Raw genomic sequence first — 25,469 nt, 5'->3', positions numbered from 1 at the left:
GGTATAAAGCTGCAATTATTTCATGCATTACATATTTTATATGTGTATCAAACGTTGTGATTCGTATTAAGAACTTAGCGTGGTTATATGCTGCTAAAATTATCATTCCCAAGTGCTTTCAGCAATTGGTCCTGCTCGTCAAAAATGGCCACTTCATTGTATTTAACACCATTTTCTCCATGTAAGCACATGTGCTAAACCACTCCTACTTTGAATCAACAATAAGATATATTAAGTGTTTAGAATTGGCTTTTGACTGCTTTAAAGACATCAAATTAGTGAATAAGTTGAATTTAAAATTAAAAAACAAAAAAGAAATTAAATCAGTGGCACAAACAATTAAAATAATGCTGAATTCGCATAAACAGAATTGGATTTAAAGATATTGAAATGTGTGCCATTTACAGCACCCTGTGTCCCTGATGAACCCAGTCCCAGGCACCACTATGCAGGACATCAGGATCTTCCAAAGGTGTATGCTCTGGCGGTTTGCTTGCCCGAGAAGGGTACGTTGACATGTGTTGAAATCATACAAACAACTTTTTTAAGACATGAAATTCTGTTTGTCTAGAAATGCCAGTTTGAAGCATGAAATTGTGTTATTGGAAAGATATATTCTGGCAATATTCTGCCACTGTTTCCATTGTATTGTATCCAGCATGCTATGAGGTTGTTTTTTTTACCATAATCTGGTTGCCATCTGGCTTTAAATTAAGTATGTTTAATTTTTATGCCCTTGGTAGGGTGGCATAAAGCAGTCAGACTGTCTGTCTGTTATTCTGTTTACAGAGTTTCTCCCGAAATGCTTAGAGATATTTATCTGATTTTTAGCTCATCTATTTTTGAAAAAAAATTATGAGCTATTGTCATCACCTTGGCGTCGGCGTCCGGTTAAGTTTTGCGTTTAGGACCACTTTTCTCATAAAGTTTCAATGCTATTTAAACTTGGTACACTTACTTACTATCATGAGGAGACTGGGCAGGCAAAGTTAGATAACTCTGGCTTGCATTTTGACAGAATTATGTGCCCTTTTTATACTTAGAAAATTGAAAATTTTGGTTAAGTTTCGTGTTTAGGTCCATTTTATTCCTTAAGTATCAAAGCTATTGCGTTCATACTTGCAACACTTACTAATTATCATAAGGGGACTGTGCAGGCAAAGTAATGTAACTCTGACTGGCATTTTGACAGAATTATGTGCCCTTTTTATACTTAGAAAATTGAAAATTTGGTTACGTTTTGTGTTTAGGTCCACTTTTTTTCCTAAAGTATCAAAGCTATTGCTTTCATACTTGCAACACTAACTAACTATCATAAGGGGACTGTGCAGGCAAAGTTATGTAACTCTGACTGGCATTTTGACGGAATTATGGGCCCTTTATACTTGAAAATTTGGTTAAGTTTTGTGTTTTGGTCCACTTTACCCCTAAAGTATCATAGATATTGCTTTCATACTTGGAACACTCGCAAACTATCATAAGGGGACAGTAAAGGACAAGTTGCATAACTCTGGTTGTCATTTTTACGGATTTATGGCCCTTTTTAGACTTAGTAACTTTGAATATATGGTTACATTTTGTGTTTAGATCCACTTTACTTCTAAAGTATCAAGGCTATTGCTTTCAAACTTCAAATACTTTCATGCTATCATGAGGTTACTGTACCTGGCAAGTTGAATTTTACCTTGACCTTTGAATGACCTGACTCTCAAGGTCAAATTATTAAATTTTGCTAAAATTGCCATAACTTCTTTATTTATGATAAGATTTGATTGATACTTTGACAAAACAACTCTTACCTGACATACCACAAAAGACTCCACCCAAGCCATCCCCCACGCCCCCCCCCCCCCCCACTGAATCCCCCCCATACCCCCCCCCCCCCCAAATTTTTTTTTTTTTTTTTTAAATATCATCTAATAAATGCCCACCACACCCTCACACTATACCCACCCCACACCCCACCCCAAAATTTTTTTTTTTTCAAACATGGTTAAAAAACACAAATATTTATTTTTATTATTTTATTTTTTGAAATACCGTCCAACCATCCCACCCAAGAATCCCCCCCCCCCCCAAAAAAAAAATTTTTTTTTTTGCATTTTTGGAAGATAATGTAATAAATGACCACACACCCACACTATACACCCCTCTCCACTCCACCCCTCCCTCCTTTGTGTTTGAAATTGAGATAGGTCCCTACACCTTTAAAAAGAAAAATAGATGAGCGGTCTGCACCCGCAAGGCGGTGCTCTTGTTGGTATGTGAATCTACCTGCATGAGTTATACAGATCAAGTTCAAGTTTTTTTCTGGTCCATTTTTCTCAACAAAAACAGTTTCCAGACTTTTTTAATAAACGTTGCAAATATTTATTTCATTTTTGGTGTGTGAGTCTATGTACATGACTTGCAGTTCAAGTTTGAGTTTTGTTCCGGTCCATTGATTTTTTGCAGGTTACATACACTGGACTTAACAATTTTCTCTAAAATACCATTTAATGGGTTGTATTGCGAAATGCTCTAAGATATTTACCAGACTTGGTGTGTGATTCTTCCTGCATGACATTCAGATCAAGGTTGATTTTTTTATGCATGTGGAGTTTTTAAACAAAAGTGGAATGATGGGGCAACTGCTCTATTGACAAATATCTTGTTTTGGTTATCATCTTTAAACAGTTTCTAGTCTCGTAAGCAGCTTTTATGATTATTTCAAAATTGTCTGATTTTATATTTAAATGGCTATAATTGGCTGTTTACACATGGTCAAGTCTCAAATTTGCTATTTCATCGTCTGGTTCCCACTTTGCTATGAGTATTTTCTTATCGTCTGGTTCTGAGCTTGCTATAAGTATTTACCAATTGTCTGGTTCCCACTTTTCTATGAGTATTTTACCATCGTCTGGTTCCCACTTTGTTATAAGTATTTGCCCATTATCTTGTTCCCACTTTGCTATGGCACTTTGCCATCATCTGGTTCCCACTTTGTTATGAGTATTTTCCCATCATCTGGTTCCCACTTTGCTATGAGTAATTTCCTATCATTTGGTTCCCAGCTTGCTGAGGTGAGCCAGGCCCTGATCCTGTATGAGCTGGGAAGCATCCGAATGATACCAGACCATTACAACATCCGGGAGGTGTACAGCTACACCACCAGCTGCAACCCTGTAGTGTTTGTGCTGCCCAACCATAAACAGGACATGGAGGCATCTGAGGCTACCAAAGGTTAACACTCAACCATGGATTTTGTTATTATTAACAGCACTCAAGCCATGATTTTTTTAGTTATTAGATTTTTAAGCTCACCTGAGCTACAGTTTTTAGTCAGATATCAGCAATTGTCAGTCATCCGTCATCAATATTTTCATTCAGAATACTTCTGCTCTGATATCCCCTATTTAAGATTTTGTCCAAACTAATCAATATTTGTTCTAGGTGGATCTATTATGATTTCTCTTTCAATTCAAGAGCTTCTTTAAAAATATGGTTACCATGGCATCCATAGGCTTAAAAAGCTCAAAAACTATCAAAATCTTCTCGTCATAAACCGATTTCAAAGTAGATAACTCGGAAATGCTTTGTGGGTGACCCTGTACCAAATAAGTAAAAATTATTTTTCTTCCTAATAAAACATGGCTTCACAGGGCAGAACAGTTACACTCATAATAGGATTAAAACTTATTTCTCTGGAATATTGCTTGGTTTACCCTCTTCCAAATTCAGAAAAATGAATTCTTTGAATGGTAAAAAAACATAACCATCATGAAATATGGCAGTTTTAGATATGATAGTTTTGGAAGCTTTTCAGTAACAATAGCTATGCATTGTGTTTAAGCTATAAAAATTGTCATGTTCAGTTTTTAGCAATGATAACAGTTTAAGAAGCTTTTAAGAATCAATTGTGTTTTAGCTGTCTTAATTTAAGATAATTATTCCTTCCTCCCAAAGGCCTGCCATACGTTAGCCCGTCCCATGAGGTGAAGCGCCTCGCCAAGGAGGTCGGCATGGAGGGCAAGGTGAAGGTCATGAACTTTGGGGTCAAAGGTCAGGTGTGTGAGGTGAAGCAGGCGGTGGAGGACTGCATTCAGACGGGCTACTGGCTCCTCATACAGAACTACCACCTGGCAGAGGAACCTGAACAGGACTTCTTTCAGCTGCTCAAGGTAGACAGGCTGAGGATTGGTTTATTTTAACCCATTGCATGCTGGGAAATTTGTCGTCTGCTAAAATGTTGTCTGCTGAATTTCTTAAATGAGCATTTTCTTTTATTTTTTGCAAAGAATACTATCAGAATAGCAAACTGTTTGCAAAGGCCTTCAAAATTCGGTTCCAGCACTGAAAGAGTTAAACATTTCTTGCACAGATATGCACTTTGACGCAATTTATTGTCCCTTAAAAAAAACTTATGAAATTGAAGACCTTTCTTACTATAATTTTTTTAAAGGCTTCATTTCAAACCTTGAGATACTGATGTACAGCAAACAGCACAAAACCTGAACAGACTGTCAGTTACTCACAGTCTGTTATGGTTGTATGCTTGCATATGGCCATTTTCTTTTTGCTTTTGAGTGGCATTGGGTTAAACCTAATTATACCCCTGGCATATGAAGTTTTAGTTATATTGGTATCATTTTGTCAGTGTTCAGGGTACCGTTTTACTAACAATACTTAAGTTTTGCGTAAGTATTGGCGTAAGTTGACAAGTTACGAATAACGTACGCATTTCGTAAGTGCGTTTTACTAACATTGCGTAAGTTTGACATCGTACGTAAGTGAAAAAAATGATCGTAACTCTCCAACTTGGAGGTGACATGTAAACAAACAACAACAACTCTGACGGTTAAACTATACTATTTTTACTTTGTTGTTTTATGTAACCCATCTGCTTTCGTAAGTGTGTTGTCACCTAGTGTCGTCTGCACTTGTTTAAGTTGTAACTTGTCACAATGGATGCGGTAACGCTTAATGAGAAGAAAAGAGAAAAAAGGAAATTGAATTGGACCAAAATAGAAACGGAGGTGTTAGCAGCTGCTTACATCGAGCAGCATGCGTTGATAAACGGCAATTTTTCATCGACGTTGTCTGGAAAAGATAAGGATCTTGCGTGGGAAAAAATTGCAGAACAGTGAGTATCATCTAGCGCACTATTATATTTTCTTTGAAACATAACAATGAACACAATTTTAGATTAGAAAAAAACACAACGTGACATGTGCTTACTGTAGTTTAAACGCTCAAAAACACCATAATAATTTATTATGCTCCCCCCCCATTTTTTTTTTTTTGGGGGGGGGGAGCATATAGTCGCCGCTTCGTTTGTCCGTGCGTGTGTCCGTCCGTCCGTGCACAATTTTTGTCCGGGCTATTTCTCAGCAATTAATGACCGGAATTCAATTAAACTTTATGGGAAGCTTCACTACCAATAGGAGATGTGCATATTATCAGCCGGTTCTGGTCGGATGATTTTTCACAGAGATATGGCCGTTTGAAATTTTCCATTAACTGTACATATAGTGCAATTCTTGTCCCCCCAACTACTAGACGTTTCCTTTTATCTGAATATATAGTGCAATATTGTGACAAAAAAACTTTGGGGATCATAACCCGTCTCCGACGGCTTCTTGTTAAATAAGGATATAGCTTATTAAAATGTCACTAAACATGCTAGACGTATGTAAACATAATCTCATGCAGAATAAACGCACTGGGAGCAGAAGAAAGAACAGTGGAAGAGATTCGGAAAAAGATTTCCGACACGAAAACAAAACTGAGAAAGAAAGAAAGACAACGGCGCCTATCAATGAAACAAACTGGAGGGGGGCCAGCAATCACACTGGAGAAGTGGGAGGAGAAAGTAAATGCATTTGTATTCACGACTATTCCAAGAGAAAGCTATATCAAAGCATATCTCCATTTGATGAGTGACCTTAGAATATTGTTTTTTTATTCATAACCAATGATATCAAATGTAAATTACTGTATCTGACTGATAGCTGTGATGAAATTAATTATGTAATGCAGTGTATCATTAAAGTCAAATCAATAATACTCCTACCGTAGAAATCTAAAAAATACTTGCTTGATTAATTAATAGGGTTCATAAGTGTCTTTTCATATAATTTAGAATTAAAGTGTTTTGTACTCTTTTGAACGCGTAAAAAAGTTGTGTTTTACTTCCGCTAACATCACCAAAAATAAAAAAAGTAGGTTTTCGTAACTTTCATTGAACTTTTGTTTGACTTTTACACGTTGTGTTCCACTAACAAGGTAAGTCCATTGACAAAAGTGTTCAAAACATCAATGCAAACATCATTTAATATAATTCTAAGATGGCACAATTATTATATCGATAAAATATTCCAGTTTAACAAATGTAACCAAAAACTGATTTTTTGTCTGTAAACTTGACTTCAAATGGCAAAACAAGTTAAGGGTCGGTAAAAAAGTTCGTGTCTGTCGGGTTAGCGGAAACATACAACTTCTTTAGGCCTAAGTTTGATGCAAATTATATTGTTGATTACCGTACAGTTAGATCTAATTTCTTATAGATGATAGAGGTTATTGGCGAAGAGTCGATTGTGGGGTTCGGTGGTGTGGACACGTTTGCTGTGCAACGTGAGTAACATACCTTATTGCAATGATCAAATAAAAAAGTTATCTTTACTTACTGTCATTAGCTATATTATTTACCATACCGTTCCACTAAAACAGTCGCCGTTGTGACAGTTAATGACACCCCGCTGCCGGTATGACTAGATAACGAAAACAGTACTGTTTTCGCAAAAACAGTAAAAATTACTGCTATCCCCGCTGCTAACGCTAAATGTACTTGTGCTTCTAATCTTCATTGTTTTGAAAGGCACTTGAGTTGAAGAAACATTTTGTCTGTTTTCAATAATGACAGGAACACAACAGCCGATGATTGCAGAGCAACATGGTCAATCATGCAGTACGATGTGTGTGGAGCCCACTGTAGCTTTAGAACCCCAGGTGGTAGGAGGAGTCGCAACTCCAAACCAAAAAACAAAAATGTATGTGCAGTGCGTTATAACAAATTCTTTTTATTTCATCTATTTGTTAACAACAGTGTGTATTCAGCAAAGCATCTAAAACATATAAATAATGTGACAAAACACTACAAAAATATGCTATTAGTATAAATACGATACATTCAGTAATGTTAAACTGAAACAAGATAACCAATTAATTTGGAATACATTTCAACAGTATAATACATATTATTAATATCCACACAATCCCTGTAATAAAAATGTAATTATTGCCAATCAACATAAGGTGTGTTTTATGCCCTACTTCGAAGACGAGGGGGTATATTGTTTTGCACATGTTCCGTCGGACCGTCCGTCCACCAAGTGGTTTCCGGATGATAACTCAAGAACGCTTACGCCTAGGATCATGAAACTTCATATGTACATTGATCATGATTGGCAGATGACCCATATTGATTTTCAGGTCACTAGGTCAAAGTTCAAGGTCACAGTGACTTAAAGCAGTAAATGGTTTCCGGATGATAACTGAAGAACGCTTAAGCCTGGGATCAGGAAAGTTCATAGGGACATTGGTCATGACTGACAGATGACCCCTATTGATTTTCAGTACTCTAGGTCAAAGGTCAAGGTCACAGTGACTTGAAACAGTAAAATGGTTTCCGGATGATAACGAATGCTAAGGGTTAGGATCAGGAAAGTTCATGGTGACGTTGGTCATGACCGACAGATGACCCCTATTGATTTTCAGGACTCTAGGTCAAAGTTCAAGGTCACAGTGACCTGAAACAAGTACAATTGACAGTCCATTTTGGGGGCATGTGTGTTTTACAAACAGCCCTTGTTTTATTCCAATTATTATAACAATCGTCTAACAAATTATTTCAATGTATGTTAATTTGAATTATTACAGGAGTCCAAGCACGAAAAACAAAAGGCGGAAGACAAGTGAAGATGGTAATATTTCAAGAAATAAACTGTTGAATTATGTTAATTTATTTAAATTTCGCAGTCATGTTGTTTTTCTATTGGTATTGTAACGACTAGCCCAATTAACAATGGGCGAGTCGTTATGAGGCGAGTTGTTAATGGGGCGAGTCGTTACCTATTCCTACCTTTGTTAAAGTCCATTTTGCCTGAATTTCTTTCTATTACTAAAAATAAGCCTTTTTTTTCAGATGACCATGAAGATGTCTTGCAACTTTTGAGACAGCAAAATGACACACTCGATGCAATTTTATTAGAGCAAAGAAGAACCAGAGAACTTCTTGCAAAACTGTTTTCATTTCCTCTTAATGAACAATAAATAATCATTGTTTAAAGCCACACACCTTGAAATGAAATACATGGCATAGTAAGTTTAAGGATAAATGAGAAACATATTTGATCTATGCCAATAAGAATATATCTGGTGGTTACAAGGTAGACATCTGTCTCTTTTGCGCTTTAAAACTTAAAAATAATTGCGTTTGTCGAAATGTATGTATATGTATAGAAATCCTACTTTTGGTTTTTAAATTAAAAAAAACAATAAATAACTTGCTAACAAGGCTAGAGATTTTATGACAATTTTGCACATTTTGAAATTGCATCTATATGTATTTATTAACATGTACTTCATTTCAAGGTGTGTGGCTTTAAACATTTATTAACATTCATATTATAAATCAAATGACAATTTTAGCAGCAAATTGCTATAAATGAAATGTACTAAATATGGTGTGAAATTAATAAGGTTATTACAATTCTCTGCAATTTATCAAAAAATATTGAGTCATTGTTAGAACTACTTCTTATATTTTAACACTAAATATCACCTAGTATCACATAGTAATAAAACAATACTCTAGTAGTGAAATGAACAAAACAATACATTAAACAGTTCAGTATGCTATTGAGAATCAATTCATTACTGATTGAGCGATTTCCCTGAAAAAGGTATTCTATATTAAATTAATATAGAATCCTTTTTTAGTGAAATCTCTCAATCAGTAAGGCCCGTGCACGCAACGCATTCAGGTCAGGGTTTTCCAGTGGCAGTTGTACATTGTCATCATCATCTTCTACGTCAATGTCATAAATGTCAAGGAAACCATCACTCAGACACAGATTGTGCAGCTTGGCACATACAGTCACAACCAGAGCTATCTTCTGAGGCGAAAATTGTAGATAGCCTCCAGTTTTGTGAAGACACCTACAACAAATATACCATACTATATATTAACTGGAAGAAAACACGTAGATATACCATTATGTCATTATTGGCCTGCTTTCATTGGAGATATAAAGTACAGTAAAGTACAATGTACTTTCTCTTACAGTTTCATCAGAAAGAGTTGCAAAACAAGTTAAATTGACCCCAGGGATAAAATTTGAACAAATTTGGTAGAGGACTATTAGATGTCACTACATACCAAATTTGATAGCCCTAGGCCGGATGGTTATGAACAAGAAAATTTTTGAAGTTTTCACAAAATAGGCCTTATTTAAGCATATGTTCAATTTTGTGACCCCCCAGGGCAGGGTCAAATTTGACCCCAGGGGCATAATTTGAACAAATTTGAAAGAGGTTCACCCCAGGAACATTCCTGAGAAATTTCATCAGAATTGGACCAGTAGTTTAGGAGAAGATGTTTAAAGGAAAAGTAAACGCATGGACACACGCACAACGGACAAAGGACCATGACATAAGCCCCGCTGGCCTTTGGCCAGTGGAGCTAAAAATCAAATCTATTTGTTATAACATTAATAACCTAAAACGTGACTTCAACAGTCCAAACGCCCTCTCTACTACCATCCTCGAACGACTGTGGGCCAAGTTGAACGCGATCTCAGCTCTGCTCATTGGATTCAGCTACCAGCATATTAAAAAAAAAAAATGTATATATAGATATAGTCGAGCTAAAAAGGTTATTGAAAAACATTGAACATTACTGGACTGGTAAATACGATATGAATCACCGTTGAATAGGAAATAAGAGAAATTGTTTTTTTCAACAAAAGGAATGTTTGTACACAAAAGTACATTGTATTATTGCTCACTCTCATAAATACATTTTATATCATGATTATTAACAATCTTTATACAAGATTATCTAACTAAACAATTACCATAAGTACTTTATTTATGCTTTCCGGTGGTTTATAGAGAAATATCAGTGAATTAAAACTGATTGTTTCACTGTTTAAAACAGTGAAAATTAACTGAAAATTATCGATAATTTTCACTGTTTACTTTTTTGACGAAATGACGTCATTATCCCAGCAAAATTCTTTAGTTTAACTCTTTAACAATGTATATAAAATGTAATCAAAAGCATTAAATAAAAGGAAAATTTATTGGATTCGGTTAAATATCGATTTTAATTCACTCGTGAAAATATTATTTTCTATGATCACTCGTGAATTAAAATCGATAATGCACAGAATGCAACAAATATCCTCTGGCTCTTTAACATACATGTTTATGTACATTAATGGTTTGTCAATGATGATGAAAAATTACCTTTGGAGTAAGAAGATATGGTTTCAGTCCATAGCCGGAGTCTCCTAGTAGCCATCCTTTGCTTCCATCCACCAGCCAGTCCTTCAAGCTACAGTTGTCAAAGATTACACTGTCATGTGTGGATCCCGGCCACTTTGCCACAATGTTAGTGAATCTACAAAAAAAGTTTTCAGCTTTTCTTTTCAAACGCATAAAATCAGAAAACATGAATCATAAAGGGTATGTACACTGTAGTGTTGTGTTCGAATGAGCAGAGATTAGCAGAGTAAAGGATTTACAAAAATAAATTGTTGCGTTGCTTTATAATCTCACTTAAGATTTAAAATTTGTTTCGTCTCTTGACATGATATTATATGCATTATAATTCAAATAATTTACAAAAGTGAAACATTTATTTTAAGTTTCATGTTATTCCACAAAATAGTTACTGAGAAACATCTCCTGTCAGAAAAGTGATACAGACAGATAAACAGTAGAACAGACAGACAACACCAAAGCAACATCCCTCCACCTTTGGAGATAATCATTAGATATGCTTTTTTGTCAGTTCTTTCACAAACTTATACAAAGAGAAAAAGAGTAACCTCATGTTTGCATCTACAACAGCTTGTACATTAATGGAATGGTATCCTTTCCGACACACATATATGTCTTCTCTCTCCCTTGGGGCTAACATGGCGATGTGTGTGCAATCCACTGCTCCAATCACATTTGGAATTCCGGCTATACCAAAAATTTTTTGTTTCACTTGGACCAGTTCTCTCTCTGATGTAGGGAATACCACAGTATTCAAGCGGCGGTCTAAAGCTTTTAGCACCTTTAACAAAACATAAAGTGATAACTCTTTGATGGAATGTTCAGTAATTTATTTACCAATTGACATTACACTTAATTTAGCTACATAATAAAAATTGTTCCTTTTAAATATTAATTGTTTAAAAGCAGTGAACGGATTGACTTATGCAAAGCATCTGTAGGGCCTTTAAGCCACAATGTCGTACAAATTAAAATTTGATCATACATTCTGTTAACATCTCAGACAAACATGTTTATCAGCCTCACTGAATCTCTTTCCGAAACTCTAATAATATTCTCTATAAAATGTACATAACTTATAAATATTTCATTTGGTCTGACACTTAACATGTTATGAGCTATGTTGATGAATGACTTGATGAGACCATAAGTTATATAGCACATGTTTACGATAAAACTATGTGAAAATATATATAGCAACATGGAAAACAAGATGAAACAGCTGAGGAATAGATAAAATTTAAAAACAAGAACTCCGCGAGTCGGATGTTTCACCTAATGAGTATATTTTCAAACGATGGGTGATAACTAAAAAATGGGACCACCCAGAGTTATGGTTCCTTGTCACTACTCTTCCTCTCATTGAGCTGTATCACTGTAAAAAGTTGTAATTTGATATCTTCAATACTTTATTAGTTATGCGCCGGAAACAATTTATGACAGACGGACGGACAGACAAGACGATGGAGAAGTGATCCATTTATGTCGCATCTACTTAATAATAAAAGGCGACACAAAAATGTGTGAAGTGTTAAGGGAGCTGTTGAGTACGCAGAACATATTTTTAAACTATGTGTTACTGCAAAACATATATATTTTCCATGTCGAAAAAGCAATTTTGATTTTAAATATGTTCAACTATTGTACCTGCCAAATACTCTTACAAACTGAACTTCTTGAGACACCGTGAGTCATGCCACCTTCACTGTAGAACTCAGATTTGGCTAGAAATTGAAGTGTTATCAGCAACTGAAAAATTGTAACAGATAGTGATATACTTTGAAAAAAATAAGAGTTACTAAGGAATTTCCTGGATGAGTTTAATAAACTATGGTTTGAAATGACAATGAGTGTCAGATTTTTTTTATGCTTCAAATGAACAAATTAAATTATCTCTAAGACAAAATCACATTGCTGGACAATACAATTAATGTATGATTATACGGATATAGTAGGGTTTTATACTTAATATATTTAAAAACATATCTGAACAATACCAATTCAATTGCTGTACACAGAATCAAACCATACTGCAGTAATTCCATTTCATTGTGAAATCGTCTTCGTTGGATGCCACAACAAGCTACATTATTAACATGCCATTATCTGATAAAATAACCTTACTGCATTTTGTAAAATTGATCAAAGAGATCAATATCTTTTCAACAAGGTTATATACCAAACTCTGGCATATTCCATAGGTAACTTGTCAGAGAATGTTTTCCAAACAAAGGGGGATGAGATTCACTATTTGGATACAGATTTCGGATGAAAATCCTTTTCACAGTAATACATATGTAGTTCCCCATATCCAGTTAATATTGCGTTCTACAAACTCAGTAACACTCGAAAATGTATCCAGTTAATATTGCGTTCTACAAACTCAGAAACACTCGAAAATGAATCATAGATGTTACAAAATAAAAGAATACTTGTGTATTTTAATAGCGTTATCAGTTCCAAAAAGGGCAAACGCATTATTTATAAAAAGTTGACAATGTCAAGGACGCAAGCGCTATTGACACGTACTTTTCTGAATGCGGCAAACTGTCACTCTAACAAGTTGTCATTTTAAATGATACAACAAAATCAAAATAATAATTATGTTAATCTATATTACCTTCGTCATTGACGACAATGGGTGACTTCTGTTACATTGCGGCGATATGTCGTCCTTAATTAATTCATGGACTGTGTAGATTTGTGTTTTTGACAGTCTATACTTTCGCTGTATTTCTTGCTCTGTCAGAACATTTAGCTAGTTTGGTCGATCTCTAAAAATCCTTGGATTTCTCCTTCGAGCGTTCCTTCTCGGAAATAACGCGGCCATATTTACGAAAATACTGAATGCTTACGCATGCTTTTTTTGTTCGTAAAGTTGCGTTAAAACTTACGTAAAACTTACGTACGCATTTTTTAGTAAAACGCATTTGCGCAAAAATTTCAAACGTACGCAAGGAATTACGAAAATCGTAGACATACGCTAGCGTAACTCTGTTAGTAAAACGGTCCCCTGGTAGTTCGGTTAGTCACTCAGCATAAATTGTTACAAGTTTGTGGAATGAAATACTGCCACATTGCTCTAGCTTTTTATCTTTATGTTAAAATATGTAATCACCATGAACTGTGTATGTCCACGAAACTATTTTCTTCCCCTGTGGTTCACGCATTTCTGAGTTACATTCCCTTGAACTAAGCCATGAATATTGTTACTATACCTTCGACAAAGCAGTGTGGGATTAGCTTTTTAGCTCACCTGAGCGATAGCTCGGAGTGAGCTATTGTGATCACTCAGCGTCCGGCGTCCGTCCGTCTGTCTGTCTGTAAACAATTTGTAAACATCTTCTTCTACTAAACCATTGAGTCAATTTCAACTAAATTTCATGTGGAGCATCCCTTGGTCATGGGACAAAAGAATTGTTAAAAAAAATTTGATCACATAACCAAGATGGCCGCCATGACCATATATGGTAAAAACCTTAAAAAATCTTCTTGTCAGAAACCGCTCATCAGATTTTCAAAAAATTTCACAGGGATGACCTTTGAAGGCTCCCCTGAAAAAGTTGTTCAAAGAAATTTGATTCGTCAAAAAACATGGCCGCAGGAGCTCGTTGAACTTTGCATGTTTATTCGTTTTTGCCTATTTTGTGAAAACTTTCAAAAATCTTCCACATTTTTTGTCCGATCCTTTCCAAATTTGCACAGTGTCTTTATATCAATGAGGACACGAACCCTACAAAAAATGAGCATTATTGGTCCATGAAGTACAGAATTACCTCCCCTTGAATTGAGAAAAAGGTGTTTATGCAATAAAGTCCAAATTTTTCATCCAATTCTTTCCAAACTTGTTTATATATCAGATTAAAGAGAATAAAATTTTCTTTATTATGGTTTTTCTTTCATGAAAATCCATAAAGGATAAGTGTTATTAATCGTTGCTTAATTAATGAACAATGCGAATTATCGGTATTGATTTTTTTCCTGACATGCCGTCCCAGATATTTACCGCTTTCAGCTGTAGACTGTGCATCAATACATCGCCGTGTTATTGACCTGAAAAATTCATACGCAGTCGGCATTAACACCGGTCATCGAGACAAATTACTGATGTGAAAACAAATCGTAAACAAATCGTACATCGTAGAGGATTAAATAAACAATTACATCTGATTAAAGATTAAAGATTGCTGCCGATTTAAATCAATTTGAGTACTTTTTGCGTATATTTGATGCCGAATGGGAAGCTGTGTTTAGACTTAAGTTGAGAAAAATGGCAACGAGATACTTGCCTGTTGGTAGCTAAAGAAACTTCAGCGTAGAGTTTATAATGGGTGGCCATTCCCCGCTGTAGTCTACGGGCGGGTAGTGAACTGGTTGAGAAAAGTGGAAGCTTTGTGGAAAAGCGGTTTGAGAAGTTTGTAAGAAAACCCTGAATTATCAGTCTTGTGGGAAGAAGGCATTGCGTCTCCACGCAGAGGGCCCTTATCACATAAAGAATATAAGAACCATCAAGACCAACCAGGTAGGGTTTTTATTTTTTTAAACTAACACCCCGAATTTGGTCGTATTTTCTGTTGCTAAAGTTTACTGTTTAGGTTGTTTTGCATCAAAAATCGGCAAGATAGATCTAGCAAATTTGCCAATTTTTTTTTATTAATAACGTATGATTCATTGATTGTGAGCTTTTAAAACATTTTGACCTTTGAATAAAGCATAAATCAGGAAAAGAATTTTAACAGCCATTTTTGCTGACTGGGACAGGTCTTTTTTAGTTAAATAAAATGTTTTATTGTCCCCAACATATGAGCCCAGCAGCAAGAAATGTTTTTTTTTTTACTTTTTGTAAAACAAATATGGGCAACCTACTGTAATCCAAATTCGCCGACACCTTAATTCGACGATGTTCTATTTTTATCGATTAAATGGATGATTATTGTCTTGGAATCATTTCAAAGTAATACAGCCGAGTTTAAAATTATTATTTTGTGCTATTAAACATTCATTATTTCTTAAATTATTTGCTAAATATTGCTTCATGTAACCGTTACATCGTCAAATTTGGGTCACACCAGGATACAATTATTTAGCATTCAAACAACGATTGGGATAAAAACTAGGGGAACCCATGCTGAAGCCACCATACCCAATTTTCCTATGCGTATGTGGAGGCTTCTGGCAGCATGATTCTGTGAATATAAATGGTGACATTTGATTCTGCATTAATTAAACATGTATTATTGACTTTTTTAAAGTATGTGTGAAAAATATAATTTGTAACCACTGTTACAGGTTTTATCTGGTTCTTCAAAAGCAACACCTGCAGTCGAGTTCATGCCAGACAGAGGGTGCATGTGAATGAATTGCCTTTTGACTAACTTTGTGTTCTTTATCAAATACATGAAGATTTTTAAATATATGTGTATGTTGTTTTTTTAAGAAAATAGAATCACCAGAACAGGTACAGGCACCCTTTAAATGTGTCGAATCCAGAAGCTTCTGGGGGCCTCTGGCCCCCTTGTCCCCTGGACCCACCGAGGGCCCTGCGGCCCCCTGGCCCCCAGCTTTAAGTTCAGGATTTTCAAAATATCCAACTTTGACCCCTGCAAATGCTTTGCTAAAACTTTGGCTACAGTTTCTAAAATTTGGCTACACAAAATTCCATTTGGCTAAAATGTTGGCCACAGAAATTTTTGGGCAAGAGGAGCCCTGTTTGGATTGTATTTGGGTCATCTGGGGTCAGCAACTAGGCACTAGGTCAAATAATAGAAAAACCTTGTGTAGACTATAGAGGTCACAGTTTTCATCAGATTTTATTGAAATATAGTCAGAATGTTTGTCTTGTTAAAATCTGGATTGGGATTGACTTTGGGTCATCTAGGGTCAAAAACTAGGTCAGATTAAAAAAACAAACTTTTGTAGACAGTAGAGGTCACAGTTTTCATTAAATCTTTATGACATTTGGCCACAATATTAATCTTGATGAAATCTGGGTTGTGATTGTATTAGGGTCATCTGGGGTCAAAAACTAGGTCAAATCATAGAAAAACTTTGTGAAGACAATAGAGGTCATAGTTTTCATATGATCTTAATGAAATATGGTCAGAATGTTTATCTTGATAATATCTGATTTTGGATCGTATATGGGTCATCTGGGGTCAAAAATTAGGTCACCAGGCAAATTCTAGTAAAACCTTGTGTAGATGAAAGAGGTCACAGTTTTCATCACGTCTTAATGAAATTTTGTCAGAATGTATTAATTAATGAAATTTGGCTTGGGATTGTATATGGGTCTAATAAAATTTAAGTTCATGAAGCAAGGTTAGTCAGGTGAGCGATTCAGGGCCATCATGGCCCTCTTGTTTAAACATTTTGTTTATCTTAAAACCACTGATTTAGGCCTTTTTCTCAATAGATACAGACAGATACTATGATTCTGAGAAGACTTGATGTCTTAGGCAGCGTGATGAGAACTCAATATTTAAAAACATTCTGAGTTTCTGAGATCATATCCGTTATCTCCTGGTGTCTAGGGGTATTGTGCTTAATTCAGTTGATGTAAAACTGTGAGTATCCAATCAGTTTTCTTACACACAAATGTCATCTTGTGCTCATTATTGTTCCATATATAACAATAGTATTCAATTCACGGGTTTGATCTTCACTGGGGGAGCGTTAGTTAATCTTCCCCAAAGGCGCCAAGTACTGGTTTTACCAAGGAAACGGACTTGAGAGTGTTTTAATAAGCATTCAGCTTTCCATGCAATTAAGCTTAAATAAATAGGTTTAATGTAATAGTTTTCAATTGTCATTTATATATTCCAATTGCGATTTCTAGGACATAGTGTACACCAAGTGGCTACAGCCACAGGAGTCCGACGGCTCCACAGTGCAGGAAGACCCTGGCCCCCTTGTGGCCTACTCGCGCCAGGACAACCAGGGCTCAGAGTTCAAGGTCGCAGACACCTTCAGGCTTTGGATCACCACCCAGTCTGATATTGGCAGGCTTATACCAGGTACGAGCAAGGCTATTAACTGGCATTATGACAAATGATTTATGAATGTGTTCTTTTATTTTTTGCGGAGAAAACATAGGATTTTCTCAAAATATTTAAGGGCCTAGCTATTACTATTGGGGCCAAAGTTTTTTGTAACCCTGCTAATTTATATCTAAGTAGAAGTCTTAGGATGAGTTTTTGATTTTTTGTAATGGAGTACTATTTTGAGGATTTTAACTACTGACATAATTATTGTGACATGGGTTAAATGTCATTTTAAAGTGATTTTGTTATGAATATAATACTTCATGTTTTGGTGTTTCAAGTCTCATTTTTACCGATGTATGCTGAGGCTTTGCCTTCTGGTTGTTTGCTTTATGCTTAGATTATAATGTGCTCTATATAATCAAAACATTTAATTGTAAATATATATTTTCTATTCCTGTGTAAATCATTTTAGTTTTTTATTAAATTTTTATTTGGATTTTAATATTTACATAGCAGATTCTAATATTTTTTTTACTTATGCAAAAACTTGTTGCTAATGTTTTAATGACCAAATAAATCATCATCAGTTGAAGACATTGCAGTTTACTTAATTATTTCCCGCTATTAGAAACAATAAAAGTACGGTAACTCGCAGTCTGTTGAGGTCGTATGCTGTTTGCTGCTCATCAGTAACTTTGGGTTGGAAATGAAGCCTTAAAAACTTGAATTTAGTAAGAAAGGTTTTTAACCCATTTATGCCTATGGTCTAGAAAAAAAGGCCTTGGCAAACAGCGTAGACCCTGATGAGACGGGTCTGCGCTGTTTGCTTTAAGGGATTTCTGTAAGAAATATTCTAAATATATAAATAAATATACTAGACATCCCTTATTTTGGAAATAAATTTATCCAATTTAGAAGGATGGAGAGTTCACTAGGCATAAATGGGTTCATTCAATTGGATTTTCCAAGGAAACACAAATGAGACCAAGTATGTATCTGAGTGGTAATGGTTTCATGTGATTTCTGCCCACGTCTAGGTGTGCTGGTACAGCATGGTATCAAGGTCACAGCAGAGAGTACGGGCAACTTCAAGTCCACACTGCAGAAGTCCTACAGATCTGTGGCATTCCTCCTCAACAACTTCCAGCTCTCACCGGATGAGGTAGGCTCATTTACATTTTAGTCAAATCATGCATATGCAAAAGGCACAGTCAGTGTTTTTCTTTTCATTCCAAGTCGCGTCCGGTAATCTGCCCCATTCCTTATTGAAAAAGTATATATTTTTCCCAAATAGGAGCTTAAAATTCCAAATGGAAGGTTTCCAACAAAAATAAATTATCTCAATATTTTGTTCAAGTCCCAAAGTTCATCCTTAGTTAGTATAATGCTGAAAACACTTGTATACTCAATTTTAAAGCATTTTTTAGCAAAACAACAATAATAGTAATTTCCCAATTTTACATGTTTATTTGTATAATCAAACTTTCATTTTTTTAGCATCTTTGTAAAAGTTTATGTTTTCAACTGTGTTTTTATTTTTAACTGGGTTTAATGTTGTTAGCATCTGCGTTTAATTTGACCGATGGTCAAAAATCTATATGAGTGTATTTCAAAAATAGTATACCAGGTAGTTAGTTTTTATTTGGTAATGTTGAAGCTAGGCTTCTATCTGGTAGTACTTTGATTGTGTGATATTTTGGTTGCCACAAATATAGCCCACATTAAACTCTCGGGATCAAAACAAACTTTAACATTATTGGAAGAAGATGACTGAATGTCATATCATGGTAAATATGCTTGCATTTAACATTCTATTAGGAGTTTAACACCGAAATGACAGTAAGTGTTGATTTACTTGTGTCAAGCTGTTTCTTTTCTACATATTAATGTTTTGGCACATATGTATTGTAACATAGTTTCATGTTTATTTTTATGCCCCCGAAGGAGGGCATATAGTGATCACACTATCTATCCGTCTCACTTTGCGTTTAGGTTTCGCTTCAGATGTAACATTCATATTTGGTATGCATGTGTATATGGACAAGGCCTTTCCATACGGTTACAAATTTTGACCCCTTTGACTTTGACCTTGACCTTAGGGTCCGCGTTTAGGTTTCGAAACATGCATTTAAGTTTCGAAAAATGCTCATAACTTCTATCAAAGCGTATATTGGGGGCATATGTCATCCTATGGAGACAGCTCTTGTTTATTTCTTAAACAAATGCCTCTAACAATTTTTAACTTAAAGTATAAAAAATGGAAACTAATTTAAAAACATTCACAATAGTGAAAAAAGGAAGTTCATTACAAATTCACATGGGTACATTTCTGAAGATAATAAAAGAAACGGATGTAAAACAAGATAAAAGGAGCTGATAATTCACAACAAGTTTTTTTCTGTTTGTCAATTGTTGGAGGTTTTTCATATTTTTTGGTTCAATTTTTAAACACTTATATATTTTATGTCAATTTCTCTGTTTCAATTAAAGTCTAAGTTGAACTCTTTCCATATGAACCTTTAAAAACAGTATGCTTCTGGCTTAGTTAATTGTCCTGCAAATTAAATTAAATGTTGGAGAGGCTAAAATATAAAGGACATTCTTTCTGTGTGAGAGAGAATCATGTGTAAACTCTCAATGTTGTTTAACAAGTTTGACCTTCAAAGGGAAATACCGTAATTACTCTATGTTTTCGGACACTCTAAGTTTTCGGACACCCCCTTTTTTAGCAAAAATAATTATTTTCGTGACTCTTTATTTTCGGACACACGAGTTTTCATCCGTTATTTATGTCTCTAAGTTTTCGGACAGTATATTTTACAGCGCTATTTTACCAAATTTCGAACCTGTTTTAGATATCTAATGACACTTCGATCATGGGGTTTTACAACCAGATTAACAGCATAAAACATTGCGAGTGCATGCCTGAGGGCAATGGACCATTACATTTGCGTTATTGGGTAAATAACCTTGTAAACCGGTATTAAACAATGGTTTCGCCCGATAGCATAAGCGTTATGACAATAACCAGGGGTAGTGCCAATTAACAGTTCAATTATCTACCGCAATGGTATTACCCCTTCTCAGTAAAATAACTGTGACAAATACTAAATGTTTCAAATTGTGATGCACCCAATTACAAGTTTTACGAACAATGGAAGGTGTTTCACAACAACTATCGGATATAAACAAACAAATAATTCATAGTTTGCTTTTTTTATTGCGTTAATTACAGGTTCATACAAGCGTGTATCGGTACATTACATGCTCATTTTTGAGCTCGTTGGTCAAAGTACAACCTTGAAGTAACTTTCTGTCAAATAAATTAAGAATTTACAATTATTTAAAATGCAGTGCAAACATGTATAACTGTAATTTATACTATACGGCATGATATTTTACAAGCGCGTGCTATTACCGGTAGTCGTTGATACAATTGACGTATCTAAGTTTACGGTAATTAAACTTCATAGTGTCTAATTTTAAAAAATCGTCAACACTTCCATACAAATGTATTGCTTACTGGAAATGTTACTGAAGAGTCAAATTAAGTAGTTAATACCAATAATGGTAGTAGAGAAGCAAGCACACTTACACAAACTTGACAAACACCCAAACGGGTGACCTAAAAAATAACATGAATTATTGCTTGCCAATTGATTGTTCATTGTTGTATTTCAGTCGCCGAACGAGAAGATGGGCAGGATTATGCCCCTTGCCCTTCTGCACTCCCTTCTGCTCCAGCAGTGTTACTATGGCAACAGTGTGTTCCACACCCACCACTACTGGTCCCTGACAGACCTCGCAATGGCAGTCGACATCTTTAAAAAGGTATAACCATTGCCACTCATTTTTACCAGTTTATAGTCCCTAACAAAATAGTTTTAAATGCTACATGTCCAACCCTCAAATACAGATAGTAGCAAACAGCATTAAACCTGAACAACGGCAACCTGCAAGTTACTTGCAGGCTGTTTTGGTTTTATGCTGGTTGCGTATAGCCATTTTAATTTTGCTAATGCGTGGAAAAGGGATACAAGGAAAAAATAAGTGCAGTTATCAAAAAACGTATTCTTCAACCCAAACAGTTCCATTTAAGTTTTCAATTTATAATCAGAGGGTGTAATCACATGACAAACGAGATGGCGATATCCATCTTAATTGTTTAAATGATGCTCACATTTCAGCCATATCAGAAAGAAAGTCATTAGGGTTTGTTTTGTATTAATATTTGTTCTTTATCTCTTTACTCTTTACTCGCTGCAAATTGTGTGACCTGAAATTCTGCAGCGAGTCAAGTGGAGTAATAGAGCGAATATTAATACAATGAAAACGCTAAATAACGTTCTGCCAATATGGCTAGAAAATGAGCGGCATGTTAAAAATTTATAAAAGTAATAAGTGTACGAAACAGTGAAAAAATACCTGGAGCAGCATGGACGTCGCCATCTAAGTTTGTAATGTTATTACCCCCTATGTTATTCCAAATTGTATTAAATTGTTCCACTTCTGTGATAAACTTTCTTCCTTCATTGAAGGAGTAAAAATTGTTTGAAAAATGTTAGAGAAAAAGATTAACTTTATTTTATTATTGTAGCTTAAAAAGTGTTCCTGATATTTAAGAGTGTCTAACAACTTTTTTAGCATTTTTGCTCAGTGACATGTATTGTTGTCATTAGTTATGATGAACAACAATTATGCCACCTACTTTGTATCCACATGTGATGCTTGTTCATTTCAGGTGATGCTGAAATGCCCATCTCGTGGCAACATGCCTGGTCTGGTTGCCCAGGTTTACACTGACCACTGTGTGGACAACACGGACAAGGTAGCAGTACAGGCCCTTGTGGAGACTTTGGCAAAGTACGCTACTCTGCCTATTGATCAGGTAAGTAATGGAGTTGTAGTGTTATATCAGTGTGATATGTGGAGTTGTAGTGTTATATCAGTGTGATATGGCAAGTAATGGAGTTGTAGTGTTATATCAGTGTGATATGTGGAGTTGTAGTGTTGTATCAGTGGGATATGGCAAGTAATGGAGTTGTAGTGTTATATCAGTGTGATATGGCAAGTAATGGAGTTGTAGTGTTATATCAGTGGGATATGGCAAGTAATGGAGTTGTAGTGTTATATTGGTGTGATTATGTGGAGTTGTAGTGTTATATCAGTGTGATATGGCAAGTAATGGAGTTGTAGTGTTATATCAGAGTGATATGGCAAGTAATGGAGTTGTAGTGTTATATCAGTGTGATATGGCAAGTAATGGAGTTGTAGTGTTATATCAGTGGGATATGGCAAGTAAAAGAGTTGTAGTGTTATATCAGTGGGATATGGCAAGTAATGATGTTGTAGTGTTATATCAGTGGGATATGGCAAGTAATGGAGTTGTAGTGTTATATCAGTGGGATACGGCAAGTAATGGAGTTGTAGTGTTATATCAGTGAGATATGGCAAGTAATGGAGTTGTAGTGTTATATCAGTGTGATATGGCAAGTAATGGAGTTGTAGTGTTATATCAGTGGGATATGGCAAGTAATGGAGTTGTAGTGTTATATCAGTGGGATATGGCAAGTAATGGAGTTGTAGTGTTATATCAGTGGGATATGGCAAGTAATGGAGTTGTAGTGTTATATCAGTGGGATATGGCAAGTAATGGAGTTGTAGTGTTATATCATTGTGATATGGCAAGTGATGGAGTTGTAGTGTTATATCAGTGTGATATGTGGGTTGTAGTGTTATATCAGTGGGATATGGCAAGTAATGGAGTTGTAGTGTTATATCAGTGGGATATGGCAAGTAATGGAGTTGTAATGTTATCTCAGTGGGATATGGCAAGTAATGGAGTAATAGTGTTATATCAGTGTGATATGGCAAGTAATGGAGTTGTAGTGTTATATCAGTGGGATATAGCAAGTAATGTAGTTGTAGTGTTATATCAGTGCGATATGGCAAGTAATGGAGTTGTAGTGTTATATCAGTGGGATATGGCAAGTAATGGAGTTGTAGTGTTATATCAGTGGGATATGGCAAGTAATGGAGTTGTAGTGTTATATCAGTGGGATATGGCAAGTAATGGAATTGTAGTGTTATATCAGTGGGATATGGCAAGTAATGGAGTTGTAGTGTTATATCAGTGTGAAATGGCAAGTAATGGAGTTGTAGTGTTATATCAGTGGGATATGGCAAGTAATGGAGTTGTAGTGTTATATCAGTGGGATATGGCAAGTAATGGAGTTGTAGTGTTATATCAGTGTGATAGGGCCAAAAATGGGTTATAATACACAATGTGTTCATTGTAAGCAGTAAAATTTGCAGACAGGCTGCATTATGTCAGTCTGGAAAAAAAGCAGCATAAAAGCAACATAAATAGCTGCCTTGTTGAAATCTAACCCTTTTTATTATGTATGTATATTAAGCAACAAATGTTTGTTTTCATGTATTCTATTTATAATTATTACTAAGGGTAGTAAGCTTCGAAAGATGTACTTAAATACCAGTTGTAGTAACGCCAAACATGGACATATATTGTAAATCACCATGCACCTTAGCTATAAAATGCTTGCGAGTCTTTAGAGGCTGTATGGCTAATCTGGGACAACATTTTTGCTTCTCGACAGAAATTTGGTTTTGAAGAGACTCCCTTTTTAGAAAAAAATCCTTTTTTTTTGCTGCTCATCAGTATCTAAGGGTTGCAAATAAAACCTTTAAAACTTGAATATAGATAGAAAGGTCTTTAATTAAATTTAACTTTTTAGTGGACTACAAATGCGTCAAAATACGTTTCTAAGTGGTAAAGGGTTAAACAAATGGAATCCATTACAGCTGCCTGATAAGACTGATGAGCGCCTGGTTGTGCTGCTGAAGAGGCTGCTTCACATGGATGAGGGCACATTTAATCTGAAAAGGGCCGTGGACTCCCTTGATGAGCTGGCCGCCAGGACATTTGGTCTCCCTGACGAAGCTGACCTTGAGGTCACCGCAGAAGTCAGCAGGTTAGGAGTGTTACAGTATTTCTTAGTTTTAACTGTTTAAACCTTTTTATTTTAGCTTTAGGCTTAAGGAAATGCTCTCGAGTCCATTTTCTGGGTAGAACCTGTACTGGGTGTCCTGAAGGAAGATCTAGAGATTGCTCACACTGTGGGTATCACACCCATAACTTCCCTTTCGCTAGGCCGACACCATAACCATAACAACAAGGTGACCTTCAGTAATTCTGAGTAACTAAGTAAAAGTCTGACTTGGTTTATGAACATCTGTAGTGTGGCTAAGTAAATGAAAAACTAAACTGATATGGTTTACAGGTGATTAGTTAAGGAGCTGTTACAATAATTCTTACTTTTTTGTCAAAGTTTGAATTGGTTCATGAACAACTAAAGTGTGGCTTAGTTCATGGACAGCTTCTAATATGATGGCCATAAATATCAGTACTTACATGATAAATAGCGTCTTTGACAGTTAGTTTAGGACTGGCTTAAGTTAAATTTAGTTCAGATGGGTAATGTTGAAACTGTTGCTTTGCAAGTAACAAAATATCAACTTTGTTGTTAATGGACAGTTGCATCTAAAACAAATTATTGTGTAAATATATTCACATATCTATATAAGTGATATTTAACCATACCTTTACATTCAAAAACCTTTTTGAAAGTGCAATACTGCTAACATTCAGAAATGGTATACCTAATTAGTTTTCATCACATGTTGAAAGGGATAATACTAATATCATACTAACATCTAACAGTGTACTTTTCAGTATCCAGTCCAGTAAAGTACTGGAAGGTGCATACTTATATCATACATACAAAAATCATTCTAACAACATACAAACATTTTACTAACATCATACTCACATTGTTCTAAAATCAAACTGTGTGCCGTTTCAGTATCCTGTCCAGTCAAGTATGGGAAGGTGCATACTTACATCATACAAACATCATACAT

The 25,469-nt window shown here is 35.4% G+C and overlaps 3 protein-coding genes across 6 annotated transcripts in view; 2 read left to right on the top strand and 1 right to left on the bottom strand.

Annotated features, from left to right (window-relative positions):
* Positions 1 to 25,469, top strand: part of LOC127855398 (dynein heavy chain domain-containing protein 1-like) — a 269,484-nt gene that overhangs the window by 215,064 nt on the left and 28,951 nt on the right. For both annotated transcript variants that reach the window (XM_052390924.1, XM_052390922.1), the window contains 8 exons: positions 408 to 506; positions 3,054 to 3,222; positions 3,946 to 4,160; positions 17,381 to 17,558; positions 18,566 to 18,690; positions 21,210 to 21,359; positions 22,270 to 22,416; positions 24,351 to 24,520. In XM_052390924.1, the coding sequence (XP_052246884.1) occupies positions 408 to 506; positions 3,054 to 3,222; positions 3,946 to 4,160; positions 17,381 to 17,558; positions 18,566 to 18,690; positions 21,210 to 21,359; positions 22,270 to 22,416; positions 24,351 to 24,520 (1,253 nt within the window). The remainder of the gene's footprint in view (positions 1 to 407; positions 507 to 3,053; positions 3,223 to 3,945; positions 4,161 to 17,380; positions 17,559 to 18,565; positions 18,691 to 21,209; positions 21,360 to 22,269; positions 22,417 to 24,350; positions 24,521 to 25,469) is intronic.
* LOC127855409 (uncharacterized) lies at positions 4,647 to 8,648 on the top strand. Its single transcript, XM_052390950.1, has 6 exons — positions 4,647 to 5,122; positions 5,692 to 5,851; positions 6,546 to 6,612; positions 6,902 to 7,028; positions 7,918 to 7,961; positions 8,183 to 8,648. The coding sequence occupies exons 1-6, from the start codon at positions 4,944 to 4,946 to the stop codon at positions 8,308 to 8,310; spliced, it is 705 nt and encodes a 234-aa protein (XP_052246910.1). The 5' UTR covers positions 4,647 to 4,943; the 3' UTR covers positions 8,311 to 8,648.
* Positions 8,802 to 13,208, bottom strand: LOC127855408 (putative nuclease HARBI1). Of its 3 annotated transcripts, none has more exons than XM_052390949.1 (6): positions 12,543 to 12,693; positions 12,193 to 12,294; positions 11,094 to 11,326; positions 10,510 to 10,597; positions 9,758 to 9,858; positions 8,802 to 9,198 (listed from the first exon to the last, which is right to left on the bottom strand). In XM_052390949.1, the coding sequence occupies exons 1-6, from the start codon at positions 12,588 to 12,590 to the stop codon at positions 8,976 to 8,978; spliced, it is 795 nt and encodes a 264-aa protein (XP_052246909.1). In that variant the 5' UTR covers positions 12,591 to 12,693; the 3' UTR covers positions 8,802 to 8,975. The 3 variants fall into 3 exon arrangements, with proteins under 3 accessions (XP_052246909.1, XP_052246907.1, XP_052246908.1); XM_052390947.1 differs by having other exon boundaries at positions 8,811 to 9,198; positions 10,510 to 10,663; positions 12,543 to 12,651; XM_052390948.1 differs by lacking the exon at positions 12,543 to 12,693 and adding an exon at positions 13,166 to 13,208 and having other exon boundaries at positions 8,812 to 9,198; positions 10,510 to 10,663.

This window comes from Dreissena polymorpha, chromosome 13 (genome assembly GCF_020536995.1).
Source record: "Dreissena polymorpha isolate Duluth1 chromosome 13, UMN_Dpol_1.0, whole genome shotgun sequence".
In the NCBI taxonomy this organism is placed as follows: domain Eukaryota; kingdom Metazoa; phylum Mollusca; class Bivalvia; order Myida; family Dreissenidae; genus Dreissena; species Dreissena polymorpha.
Note: the sequence above shows the minus strand (reverse complement) of the source record. Positions and strands in the feature narration are given on the sequence as shown.

What these genes read in the sequence shown, in the direction of transcription:
- LOC127855409 (XM_052390950.1), top strand. Translation starts at nt 4,944, where the DNA reads ATGGATGCGGTAACGCTTAATGAGAAGAAAAGAGAAAAAAGGAAATTG. An exon ending in TGGGAAAAAATTGCAGAACA is followed by an intron (nt 5,123 to 5,691) that starts GTGAGTATCATC and finishes AATCTCATGCAG; the next exon opens with AATAAACGCACTGGGAGCAG. An exon ending in GGACACGTTTGCTGTGCAAC is followed by an intron (nt 6,613 to 6,901) that starts GTGAGTAACATA and finishes CAATAATGACAG; the next exon opens with GAACACAACAGCCGATGATT.
- LOC127855408 (XM_052390947.1), bottom strand. Translation starts at nt 12,590, where the DNA reads ATGGAATTACTGCAGTATGGTTTGATTCTGTGTACAGCAATTGAATTG. An exon ending in CATATCTTCTTACTCCAAAG is followed by an intron (nt 9,859 to 10,509) that starts GTAATTTTTCAT and finishes ATATGCTGGTAG; the next exon opens with CTGAATCCAATGAGCAGAGC. An exon ending in CTGTTGAAGTCACGTTTTAG is followed by an intron (nt 9,199 to 9,757) that starts GTTATTAATGTT and finishes TATTTGTTGTAG; the next exon opens with GTGTCTTCACAAAACTGGAG.